Source organism: Molothrus aeneus, chromosome 17 (genome assembly GCF_037042795.1).
Source record: "Molothrus aeneus isolate 106 chromosome 17, BPBGC_Maene_1.0, whole genome shotgun sequence".
Taxonomy (NCBI): Eukaryota; Metazoa; Chordata; class Aves; order Passeriformes; family Icteridae; genus Molothrus; species Molothrus aeneus.
The window spans coordinates 3,308,371-3,321,349 of record NC_089662.1 but is presented as its reverse complement, the minus strand read 5'-3'; the positions used below and the strand labels follow the sequence as shown (position 1 = coordinate 3,321,349).

Here is a 12,979-nt window from a genome sequence, read left to right as displayed (position 1 = left end):
TGATTTAACACTGCTGTGGGCACATCTCTAGTGATTGCTGGCTACCTGCTGTGGCAGCCACACAGCTGAGCCTGGCAGGAATCACCCTTCAGACCCAGGCAAAGCACAAGAGTGAATCCCTGCCTGTCACTAGAGGACACGAAATAACACGAAGTGCACACACAGCTCTCCCAGGGTGAAAAGAGCACTTTTAATTTCTGACTCCAACATTTATAGATTTCCAAAAGTGACAGTGGATTGGAGGGTGACAGTGCCACCTCCCCAATGACACTGGACAAACCAACAGTCCATCAAATTTCTCCTCCTCCAGAAAAGAATGCAAAACAATGAGTTATTTACAGAAAGTGTGTGAGGAAGTTCGTTAGAAGAATGTAAACATCAGAAGGCTTAGAAAATCTTAAAAAAACAGGGTGACACCTTCCCTTCTGGAGCTTCTCCTTTTGACTCACATCTGCTTTTTTCTTGCAGTTCAACAGCTTTGAGCAGCTGTGCATTAACTTCACCAATGAGAAACTGCAACAGTTCTTCAACCACCACATGTTTGTCCTGGAGCAGGAGGAATACAAGAAGGAAGGCATTGAATGGGTCTTCATTGACTTTGGCCTGGACCTGCAGGCCTGCATTGACCTGATTGAGAAGGTAGAGTGTGAGGCAGGGCACAGAAATGGTACTGCTGGGGGACAGTTTGTTTGCAAAGGCTGCAACAGAGAGGTGCTCTGCTACCAAAATTTAATTATTCCCTTCCAGGTCAGTGGCAAGTGCCCAACATTTTTTTCCCAATACTTACAGCTCAGAGCCTCCAGCCCCTTGAGATCTTTTCCACATAAATTTTGACTTTATGAAAACATGGAAATTCTGTTTCTACCCACTGGGGAGCCACAAAACCTGGTGCAGCCTTTTCCTCCAGAGAGCAATCATCTCTTCCCCTTTCTTCCTACCCACTTACAGCCCATCAGTGCCTCTTGAGCATTCACTGATTCAGAGCAGCTTGTAGAAAATATTTCCACCATTGCATGAAAGAAACCCTTTTTAATTTTTTTTGAAAAGGAGCAATCCTGGAGAGGATCCCTCCTTCTCAACAATCTGTTGGACTAGGGCAAACTGCCATGTCTTGCAGGCCTGGCCAGTCCCACATGGAGGTCAGGTGCAGCCTGGAATATGCCAATGACAGCCTGCCCCCATGGCCAGTGTCTTGCACCTGGGCTAGGATGGGATCTCCCCAGCATCCCTGTTTTGGGATGGGACGTGGCAACACCGAGCTCAGTCCTCTTGATCCCCCCTCTCCCTGCAGCCCATGGGAATCCTGTCCATCCTGGAAGAGGAGTGCATGTTCCCCAAAGCCTCTGACATGACCTTCAAGTCCAAGCTCTACGACAACCACATTGGGAAGTCGCCCAACTTCCAGAAGCCGCGGCCGGACAAGAAGCGCAAGTACGAGGCGCACTTTGAGGTGGTGCACTACGCTGGTGTGGTACGTCCCCGACAGCTCCTCCCAGCCCCCACAGCTCCCCCTGGGCAGGGACAGGGCTGGCCTGACCTTTCCTGTCCTGGGACAGGTGCCATACAACATCGTGGGGTGGCTGGACAAGAACAAGGACCCCCTGAACGAGACAGTGGTGTCCGTCTTCCAGAAATCCCAGAACAAGCTCCTGGCCTCCCTCTATGAGAACTATGTGGGCTCTGCTTCAGGTGAGGAACCCCCCCACCCTGTTTTTTACCTCAGTCTCTCCTCTCCTCTCCTCTCCTCTCCTCTCCTCTCCTCTCCTCTCCTCTCCTCTCCTCTCCTCTCCTCTCCTCTCCTCTCCTCTCCTCTCCTCTCCTCTCCTCTCCTCTCCTCTCCTCTCCTCTCCTCTCCTCTCCTCTCCTCTCCTCTCCTCTCCTCTCCTCTCCTCTCCTCTCCTCTCCTGCCAGATGTTGGTGCAGCATCCCTGTCCCCAGCAGCCCAGGCAAAGGGAAAATCCACACTGATCCCTAAAATCCAAGTTGGTGGGTGCTGGTTTAAGGGCTTGTGTGGGGTAGTAGGGTTGTTGTGGTGGCCCTGTGACTTTGGGAGTGTGAAGGGGTGTCTTGCTACCAGGAGCTGAGGAGCAACACCCAGAGCTGGGTGCTGTGGGAGGTGGCTGCTGGGTGTTTGTGGTGGTCAGTGCCTTTGTTTTGCAGCAGGGCACAATCACCTCTGCTTTAGAGACAGCAAGGGCTGTGGGAATTTTAGGGGTGTTTGGGGGTGCCCCTGAGTCCTTCAAGGCAGGCAGATGTTTTTCCTGATGTAAGTAATCAATATTTCAACCCAACAGAGGAACCTCACAAGCCAGGGACCAAGGAGAAACGTAAGAAGGCAGCTTCCTTCCAAACAGTGTCACAGCTGCACAAGGTGAGAGCCAGTCCCTCATCCAGGGCCATGAGGGGAACCTGCTGAGGGTCCCACCAGCAGTCACACTTCCCTGCCAAGACTTGGTTTCTTGCATTTCCTGGGCCCTGAAGGAGCGTGAGAGCTCCTGAGGGACACCACCAGACCAAAGCCCCCAACTCCCTGTCACCCCTGGCCAAGGGGGCTGTGCCTGGCAGAGTCCCAGCCCTGTCCCCATGCTCCCAGGGCAGGACAGGAGGCTCCAGGCTGGCAGAGCTCCCTTCCCCTGGAGCTGGGCTCGTGCTGCTCCTGCCCTCGTGATGCTTGTGGCAGCTCCTCCACCTCTGAGAGAGAGGCAGTTAAGACTTGTAGTGATGTTTAGATAATTAATTCCATGAACATCACTTTAAGTCTGTGCTACTTCTCTCCTCATTCCTGTCAGCTGGAAGGACAGAAGACAATGGAGCAGGATCTTGCAGGTCTCTGGGCAGGCAGCTCCCTGTGCTGGGGGGTGACCTGGCCCATTTGACAGCTCAGGATGTCACACAGCTCCATCCCATACTCACCACTGGGGTTACTGGTCCAGCCCAGAGCTCAACAACTGGAAAGCAGCACAGAGGGTTGTGTCCTGCCATGACAGCCTTGTGACAGGGCAAAGGTCACAGCCCTGAGGCTGCCAGAGCTCCAGGAGTTTGGAGAGCACTCCCAGGCATAGAGGGGGTTGTTGGGGTGTCTGTGCAGGGCCTGGAGCTGGACTGGATGATCTTTGTGGGTTCCTTCCAACTCTGGATATTCTGTGATTCGTTGACAAGGTGCTTGCAGAAGGCAGCTCCTGTTGAGGGAAAAGTGTGACTTTCTTCCTTTTGGATAAGTCACAGGCCTTGGGGAAAGGTGTCTGTGGTGAGGAGGTGCCCCATGGTGATGTGGAGCTCTTCCCTGAGCATGTCCTGGACAGGCTGAGCCTGTACAAGCAGGGGAAGGCAGCTGGAAAGATCAAGGGTAGAGCTGCCTTGGAGAGAAAAGGAGGAGCAGTCTGGCACAGCAGTTCCTCTGCCACAGCCAAAGGGGGTGAAGCAGTGTGGAAGTGCAGGGAAATCCTGCACATCCTGACATTCTCTGTCTGCAGCCAGTGTGGACACCAGCACTGGAACTGCAGGGTGCTGAGCACAGAGCTCTGTTCCAGGAATATGCTCAGTCCTGTGTCCCTGGCTCTCCCCTGCAGCAAAACTTTACCTACAAATGCTTGGGAAGCATCTGGCACTGCAAAATTCTGTAGCACAGCAAAACCTGCCAGTGCCATCTGGCCTGTGTGCCAGCCCAGCCCCCTCTGCCATGGGGACAGTGTCCCACCCTGGCAGGAGGCTCTGACCCTGCCCCAGGTGGGGATGTCCCCTGCCAGGATAGCAGGAGGAAATTCCCTTTCTCCTGCCATAAGGGGCTCTCAGGGTCTGCTCCCTCCCTGCCTGTGGGGGAAAGGAGCTGGAGAGACAGAGAAGCATTGCAGGGAAGCAGAGCTGTCCCCTCACCCTGCGTGTGCCCTGCAGGAGAACCTCAACAAGCTGATGACCAACCTGCGCTCCACCCAGCCCCACTTCGTGCGCTGCATCATCCCCAACGAGACAAAGACCCCAGGTATGGGACAGCTCAGGGGGCTGGGGACGTCTGGGAACTGGCAGGGATCCTTGCACCCACCCTCTCCCCAGCCCTCTTCATACTGCACTGAGCCCTGACCCCAGTGCTGAAACTCCTGTGAGCCAGATCAATCTCCTCTGCTGGGGAGAATGAGCTTTGCCAGGCTCCCATTTTGGGTGTGCAGCCTGGCACTTGGCATGAATGCACACCCAAAATGGGATGCACAGCAGGCAGGGATGAGTCTTCCAGGCTGAGTTCCACCATGCAAGGCCCAGGCTGCAGCACTGGTGCTCAGCACACACCTGCAGGACAGGCCAACAGCCATGTTCAAACCACAGGATGTTCCCAGGGTTCACACCCAGGCTGCAGCTGCATTTCCTCTGTCTTCTTGGGCTGAGCACGTGCTCTGTGTGTGTCCTGCCCCTCAGGAGCCATGGATTCCTTCCTGGTGCTGCACCAGCTGCGCTGCAATGGAGTCCTGGAAGGGATCCGCATCTGCCGCAAGGGCTTCCCCAACAGGATCCTCTACGCAGAGTTCAAGCAGCGGTAACGCCCTCCTCTTCCTCACCCAGCACGTGTTTCCAGGGCAGACAGACTTGTCCTGGCTCTGAGCTGCTCCCCAGCTTGTGCAGAGCTGCTGTGAACCCCCAGTGCCCATCCAGTTTGGGATAGCTCTGCTGCTGGCTCTGGGGTGCCAGGCCTGGAGAGTTTGGGATGGGATCTGGGTGTTTGAGGTGCTGCTGCAGGGGGAAGGTGGCAAGGCTCATGTCACTCTTGTGCTGAGAAAAACACAGGAACAGGCAGGAGGCAGTGTTGTAGAAAGAGTGTCTTGGTTTGGAAAGCCAGGTGTGTCTGCTAAGGAAGGCAGGAACCTCCCCTGAAATGGAAAATGTAAACCCCCTCCCTCTGAATTGCTATAAATTTTAAATTAAGGGGCTCTCAGGCAAAAATATGGGAGCAGGAAATAACAGTTCTTTAATAGGGAAGAAAAAAAATAAAAAGATAAAATAAACAATGCAGTGCACTAAACCAACACTGCCAGAGTCAGAACCCAGCCTGACACCCTGTGGGTCAGGCTGCTGGCAGCAGTCCCATTGGAATTGTGGCTCAGCCCTCCTGCAGTGTCAGGGCTGGTTCTGCTGGAGCAGGGATCCTGTAGAGAAGGATGGATTCTTCCTCTGAAGATCCAGTGGAAGAAGAGGCAGCTGCTGTTCCTCTGGGGAATCCAGGGGGGGAAGATGTGCTGGTGTCTCAAAACCTCTGGATTATATCCGGGTAGGAATGCTTGGCTCCTCCCTCTGGGCTCCCATCTCCCAATGGGATGCTGTAGTTCTTATCAGCCATGCAGGGACATTCCATAGCTGTTATCAGCAGGTGTCCCCCTGAGGGAGGAGTGATTGTGGTCACTCAAAGAGAGAGATAAGGCAAACTGCCCACTTGACAAAAGATAATCTGCCATACAGATGGTAATAGAAAACATCTTGCCTTGCAATCTGGAACAAAGAGCAAAGAAGGTTTTATTCAAGAAAATCTGGTGGTTTTTATAGAGTGAGACAATAGATTTTATTTGATTGGCTAACTAATAAAAACATCTTCCTCACACACTGTTTCTGAGAAGAACAGACAGATGAAGTAGAAAAACACCACCTGCAGATTATTTATACTTAACAAGTTATCACATCTTTACAACTTCCTAATAATTCTTACAAGCTGCTGTGAGAAACACTTGCTGTTTCTCTGTCCCATGGCATCCACAGGCTCAGGCTTCTCTGATCCTGGCTCACATTTCTCTCTGCCCTTGGGATGGATCCTCAGGGTTCTCACCTCAGGGTCCCATCCATGCTGCCTAATGAGGACAGTGGTGTCCTGGCACAGTCTCCCTGATGTTCAGGGACTAAAATCTGCCAGGGTTCCCTGGTGCCTGCAATCCTGTGCCCTGGAGCAGCTGGTTCACACCCAGCTCCAGCCTGTGGTGCAGCCCCATGGCCCCAGTGGGCACTGGCATGCCTGGGGCTCTGGGGTGATGCTGGTGCTGCAGTCCTCTTGCATGGCCTCCCTCTGCTTTCCCCACAGCTACCGTATCCTCAATCCAGCAGCCATTCCAGAAGACAAGTTTGTGGACAGCAGGAAGGCCACAGAGAAGCTGCTGAGCTCCCTGGAACTGGACCATGCCCAGTACAAGTTTGGTCACACCAAGGTGAGAGAGGGCAGCTGATCCTTGGCAGGGAGAAGTTTCCCCTGCTGTTACTCTCTGTGCCTGGCCACAGCCCTGCTGCAGCCCTGCACTCTGCAGGGTCTGTGTGGCCCTTGAAGGGACTCAGGAGGGCAGAGGAAGGTGCAGGCTGGGAAGAGAAAGAGCAGCTCTGAGCAGGTCACTGCTGCCTGACCTCGTCCCACCCAAACATCATCTTGTCCCTGCTGGGGAGATGATGTGCTCAGGGCAGGTCAGGTTCCTGTGCCATGTGTGGGGGCAGCTCCATGTTTCCCTAGCAGGCTGTGTTACTCTGTCCTTCTGCTGGTGACTCCACTCTCTTGCCCACAGGTGTTTTTCAAGGCTGGTTTGCTGGGCTTGCTGGAGGAGATGCGAGATGAACGTCTGGCCAAGGTCCTGACAATGCTCCAGGCCAGGATCCGGGGGTACCTCATGCGTGTGGAGTATCAGAAGATCATCAGCAGGAGGTAGAGCTGTGGGGGCAAAAGGCAGAACTTTGTGTCTCCTTGTCTCTTCTGCACATGTCTGTGGGTTTGACCTGTGGGGTTTGCCTGTGTCTGGCAGTGATTGATCCTGAGGGATCGAGACAAACCTGGAAGAGGTCTGGCATGGCCCTGGTAGGGAGGATCTAGGTGTGGGAGCCTCTGGTTTGCACTGGAAGATTCAGAGGGAGGCAGAGTGAGGAGAGCTGAGATCCAAGGCACCCCACGCAGCCCAGCAGGGCCAGTACAGTGTGCAGACAGTGTCCCATTCATTCACCATTCTGCCATTTGTCCAGCTGGTGGAGAATGGAGCCAAATCCAGGCCTGCAGAAGCCAGGATGGGACATGGGGAATGTCCACCCCTGATGATGCTGTGCTTGTATTCCCCCAGGGACGCCCTCTACACCATCCAGTGGAACATCCGTGCCTTCAACGCTGTCAAGAACTGGTCCTGGATGAAGCTGTTCTTCAAGATCAAGCCTTTACTCAAGTCTGCTCAGACTGAGAAGGAAATGTCCAACCTGAAGGAGGAATTCCAGAAGCTGAAGGAGGCTCTGGAGAAGTCTGAGGCTAAGAGGAAGGAGCTGGAAGAGAAGCAAGTCTCCATGATCCAGGAGAAGCACGACCTGGCTCTGCAGCTGCAGGCAGTGAGTGCCTCACCCTCTCTCTGGGGTGTTAAGACAGTGCAGGATCCATGGGTAAAAGTAGGAGCAGAATATCCTAGAACCCTCCTTCAGCCTCTTGCAGTTCTGAAGCTCCCTCATTGTCACAATCTGTCTGAAACACAACCTAAGACTGCAGAACTGAAGTACCATCACATGCTGGGGCTGCCACAGGGATTTGTGATCCCCTGGCTCTAGGAAGGGTGCTCTCCTCACAGGGTGGTGGGAGGGGATGGCAATGTTTGCTTGCCAAATTTTCTGCTGGTGTTTTTTTTTTTTTTTTTTTTTTGTCCTTCCTCTGGAAAGACTGAGCTGCTCTTTGGCCCTGGTTAGTGTGAGTGGTTGAACCTTGATGACAGGCACTGACTGGAGCTGTACTTTTTGTACACCTGAGCACCTCAGGCTTGCTCTGCCCCTTCCACAAGGAGAAGGGCAGGACAGCAGGGCTGAGAGCAGAGTGCTGGGGCAGAGGGAGAGCACTGCTCTCCTGTGCCTCTCCCAGGAGCAGGACAACCTGGCAGATGCAGAGGAGCGCTGTGACCTGCTCATCAAGTCCAAGATCCAGCTGGAGGCCAAGGTGAAGGAGCTGCTGGAGCGTGTGGAGGATGAGGAGGAGATAAGCTCAGAGCTCACCGCCAAGAAGCGCAAGCTGGAGGATGAGTGTGCAGAGCTGAAGAAGGACATTGATGACCTGGAGATCACACTGGCCAAGGTGGAGAAGGAGAAACACGCCACAGAGAACAAGGTAACCAAGCTCCCTGCAGGGGCCAGCCTCAGTGCCTGTGGGGACACCAGAGGAACATCTGGGATAAGGCTGCTGGTGTGGGGAAACTGGGGCAGGGCAGAGGAAAAGGGGAGTGTGAGAGGGAAAAACCCCTCTGTGTCCTGCCTCATTGCCCAGAGGGCTGTAGGCAGATGGTTCTGTGCTGTGGCAAGTGACCTGAGGCATGGAAAACGCACCTGGTGGGGCCAGCCTGACTGAGGGAAGAGGGGCTGGCTGCTGGTGGGGAGCAGAGCTGGTGTTGCCCATGGATGGACTCCTGCCTTGCCAGGGTCAGGCTGCTGGAGCAGCTTTGCACCTCCCTCTGAGATGCTCTCTACTTTTGTCCTCACTGATGCAGGTTAAAAACCTGATTGAGGAGATGGCTGGTCTGGATGAGATCATTGCCAAGCTGACAAAGGAGAAGAAAGCCCTGCAGGAGGCCCATCAGCAGGCCCTGGATGACCTACAGGCTGAAGAGGACAAGGTCAACACACTGACCAAAGCCAAGGTCAAACTGGAGCAGCAAGTGGATGATGTGAGTCACAGGCCAGTGAGAATAAAGCAAGAGAGGTTTGAGTCACATCTCCAGGAGAGCCCAAAGGCTGTCCCTGAGTGGCATCTGGAGTGTGGGATTGTTACCAGATCCCCCTTTAATATGGCCAGTTGATGAATAATCCCATTGACAAACTACCCCCAAAACAAGAGGTGGTGTAGAGCACCTCATGGAGAGCAGTCCTGGGCTGAGGGAGTGGGACTGGAGACCAGCTGGGAAACACCTCTGGCCTCCAGGGGATTGGTGAAGTTCCCACAGCAGTGGACATGGGTGAGGGTGGGGCTACAGAAAGTCCTTTCCCTCCTTACCCCACCTCCCTTGGTTCTCCAGCTGGAAAGTTCTCTTGAGCAAGAAAAGAAGGTCCGCATGGACCTGGAGAGAGCCAAGAGGAAGCTTGAAGGAGACCTGAAGCTGTCACAAGAGTCTGTCATGGATCTGGAGAATGACAAACAGCAGCTGGATGAGAAGCTCAAGAAGTGAGTGTGTGACAGGTGCCTGGGCTCTGGGCACCTCTAAAGCCAGCAGATTTAGTGTGGTCTCTGCAGGGGCAGCTGGGCTGTGGCTGTGTCATCCTCCTCTGGGCACTGCTGTGTGACCAGCCCAGGCACAGTGAGGGCTTGGATTTCCTGGGCACTTTGCAGAGAGGCTGAGGAACTTATGACAGGCTCACAGACCAGGGCTCACAGACCTTCCTTTGTCCATGGGGCTGGACAGGAGGGACCTACCTGGCAGGATCCAGCACACTGCTGGGCCTCAGCTGCAAGCACAGCCTTCAGTCATGTCCCATTCTCACTGGGGAACTGGAAAACACCTTGGGACCTCAGAGGGAAACCCTCAGAACCAGCTCTCTGCCAATTTGGCTACTTGAGCCCTTCCTGTGAGCCTTCCATGAGCTGCTGCTTATCCCTGCAGTCCCTTTCCATTGTAGGCTTGTTCATCCTCTACCCTGGGTATAGAGTGCAGGGAAATTTAGGAGCCAGAAGGACCTGTCAGGACAGTGTTTGTCTGATCAGAGGCTCTGTCTGTACAGGAAAGACTTTGAGATGAGTCAGCTGAACTCAAGGATTGAAGATGGGCAAGTGATGGAGGCCCAGCTGCAGAAGAAGATCAAGGAGGTCCAGGTATGGTGGGAAGAACTGTTCTTACATCCTGGGAGTCCATAATTTCCATCAAATGTGATGTGCAGGGGAATCTGCATGAGCCAGTCCCTCTCTGAGCACAGGGGCATCCCCTTGGAAAAAGCTGGCATGAGTAGCAGGAGCCAAGCCCTCTGCCAAAATGTGGTGGGTTGAAAATTAAAGAATGAGCTATTGAGGTGAACACTATCACCAGCCTGAGGAACAGCTTCCAGGATGTAGTTCCTTGTCCAAAATAAAACCTTTAATCCAGTAACCAAACTCTGAAAATCCAAATCTAGGTCACTGGGCTTCTTCCTATCAGAGACAGGTCCCCAGAATCATGAAAGTTCCCATAAACAGAAGCTAATGCCAGCTGGATCCTGATGGCAGGGACAGAGGAGAGCAGGAGCTCCAAACATGCTACCAAGGAGCACCTGCCTTCCAAAACAGCCCAAGACTTTTTGCCTCCCATCATCATCAGAGATGCTCTCCACTGCGGAGAGCAGAGATGCTGTATAGGAATGGGGAGTGACAAAACTGTCCTTTGTCTCCTAAAAAGAGAAAAAAGCCCAGAAGTTTCTCTCCTTGATTAGGTAAAAAGACACTTCATAGGACCTGGGGACCTTCACCTCAAACTTAAGGATGGCCAATTGGACAGGAGCCAAAAAGTCCTGCCTGGGCAATTTACTAGAAAAAGAAGTGAACAAAGAAACCAATGGCTTTTGTGGGGTGTTTCACCAGGGGCAAGAACCTCTTGCACCTGGCTTGGTTTTTCTCTGTAAAGAGTTTTGTTATTTTGCCTTTTATTAAAACTTTTCTGTTTCCAACACTGCCACAGAAGCCATCCTGCTGATTTTATGCCTCCAAAGCTAGCTGAGCTATCTTGGGTGTAATATAAATCTCCAAGATATAAATCTCCAGCATTGATCTATGGTCTCTTCGAGCTAGACAAGACCTAGCTGGAAGAGACCATGTATCAATGCTGGAGCTTCACCCAGATCTTGGAGCACCTGCCCTTTTCTGTGTGTGCAGGCACGCGTGGAGGAGCTGGAGGAGGAGCTGGAGGCCGAGCGAGCCGCCAGGGCCAAGGTGGAGAAGCAGCGGGCGGAGGCGTCGCGGGAGCTGGAGGAGCTGAGCGAGCGGCTGGAGGAGGCGGGCGGCAGCACGGCCACGCAGCTGGAGCTCAACAAGAAGAGGGAGGCCGAGTTCCTGAAGCTGAGGAGGGACCTGGAGGAGGCCACGCTGCAGCACGAGGCCACGGCGGCCGCGCTGAGGAAGAAGCACGCGGACAGCGTGGCCGAGCTGAGCGAGCGCATCGACGGCCTGCAGCGCGTCAAGCAGAAACTGGAGAAGGAGAAGAGCGAGATGAAGATGGAGATTGATGATCTGTCCTCCAATGTTGAGTACATCACCAAGAGCAAGGTGGGTCCTTGTGAAAAACGCCCATCACTTGGTTTTAAAATTTTAAAAGTTTCATAGTGATAAAATGGTTATAAAAATGTCAGAACCCAGGAAATTCCTCTGACTGCCCTAGAAGACTTGAGACCCTGCCAAGAGGCTCAGAGACCTTGGCACAGAGCCCAAGACCCCTGTGCCTTTGATCTTGACCCATGGAAAAAACAATTACCAACCTTTATATGAGGAAGTCAAGAAAGTTTAAGTAGAATAATAGTTAGTTTGTCACGTGGTGAAAAACAGATTTTTGAGGTTTTTAGAATGGGGGCTCAGGGTCCCAAGATGGAAGAATTTACGTGTGCCTTGTCCTTTTTCCTTCTTCTTCCTAGTCTTCATCTTCTAGGTGATATTGGCACTTTTAGATTGGTTTAGAGTAGAAACTCACTGTCTAACATAAGTGATAGGTATTAAGAAGTTATTGTAAATAGTGTACACGTAGTTTTTAGTATAAAAAGATAACACTGCCCCAAGGATGGGCAGTGTGCATCAACCTGATCTGCTAGACAGACCTTGGTGGGTTGGAGAAAGAATTTTATAGATAAGAAACAATAAACAGCCTTGAGAACAAGAACAGAAGATTTCTGACTCCTTCTTTGACTGCCAGGCTGAGAAAAGAGACTTTCTAATGCATCTCAAGGTCACTCTGACCAGCAGAGATTCCAAGATAAAAATAGCAATATAATTAGAGTAATAAAAATTTTGGACAATTTGGATTAGGACAATATGAGACAACAGAAACAAAGAGTTACAGGCAGTCCAAGTACCTTTTGCTGGGCAACATAAGCGTGAAAAAGGACCCACGTTAACAGAGGATTAACCCTTAAAAGCAACAGCCTGTTGCATATTCATACACCTCATAGATGATGCATGAATTCCATTCAAACACAGGATTCTGTCTGGGCAGTGTCAGCTTCTTCCTCTGAATCCTGACAACGTCTTCATGGCTGAGTGAGGCAAGAAGTTCATTTCTTCTGATAATGGGGCAATAAATTCTCTTTCTCTGAAAGATTTAGATGTCCTGTGGCTGCTGTCTCAGTGCAAGTCCTTTCTTTAGAAAAGAAGTATCCTACATAGCATAGTTTCTATTTTAACCTTATGTTATAACCTAAAACTATATTTAACACACTACTTAAGAAAATTAAAACAGCATAACTTTCTAACACATATAATATTCATTTTAATATTTGCAAAAAGCCAATCATAAAATACACATTTTTCACAGTCCTGGTTCTCCAGGGTGCTGGTTGGTCTCTCCTGTGGACACCAGTGCAGCTGTGTGCTGTGGTGGTGTTCACAGGGGTCCCAGGACGAGGGAAGAGATGAGAATGTTGACTCCATGTTTCAGAAGGCTGATTTATTATTTTATGATATATATTATATTAAAAGAAAATGATGTATTAAACTATACTAAAAGAATAGACGAAAGGATTTAATCAGAAGGCTTGAAAGGAATAGAAAGGAATGATAACAAAAGCTCATAACTCTCAGAGAGTCCGAGCCAGCTGACTGTGATTGGCCATTAATTAGAAACACCAACATGGACCTGTTGCATTCCACAGCAGCAGATAATAATTATTTACATTTTGTTTCTGAGGCCTCTCAGCTTCTCAGGAGAAAAAATCCTACCAAAAGGATTTTTCATAAAATATGTCTGTGACAGGGCGCAGTGTGACCAGCACAGCCTTGTCCATTGGGTGGTGTCACTGTGCCATGACCAAGCCCTTGTAGCTTGTCCCTATGTCACTACAGGATGCT

The 12,979-nt window shown here is 51.6% G+C and overlaps 1 protein-coding gene across 1 annotated transcript in view; it reads left to right on the top strand.

Annotated features, from left to right (window-relative positions):
- The window catches only part of MYH7B (myosin heavy chain 7B), a 33,208-nt gene that overhangs the window by 13,734 nt on the left and 6,495 nt on the right, over positions 1–12,979 (top strand). The window contains exons 15-28 of the mRNA XM_066561692.1: positions 469–639; positions 1,292–1,471; positions 1,557–1,689; positions 2,295–2,371; positions 3,892–3,979; positions 4,408–4,525; positions 6,053–6,176; positions 6,522–6,658; positions 7,065–7,320; positions 7,838–8,080; positions 8,457–8,633; positions 8,982–9,127; positions 9,682–9,772; positions 10,802–11,191. Of these exons, the coding sequence (XP_066417789.1) occupies positions 469–639; positions 1,292–1,471; positions 1,557–1,689; positions 2,295–2,371; positions 3,892–3,979; positions 4,408–4,525; positions 6,053–6,176; positions 6,522–6,658; positions 7,065–7,320; positions 7,838–8,080; positions 8,457–8,633; positions 8,982–9,127; positions 9,682–9,772; positions 10,802–11,191 (2,331 nt within the window). The remainder of the gene's footprint in view (positions 1–468; positions 640–1,291; positions 1,472–1,556; positions 1,690–2,294; positions 2,372–3,891; positions 3,980–4,407; positions 4,526–6,052; positions 6,177–6,521; positions 6,659–7,064; positions 7,321–7,837; positions 8,081–8,456; positions 8,634–8,981; positions 9,128–9,681; positions 9,773–10,801; positions 11,192–12,979) is intronic.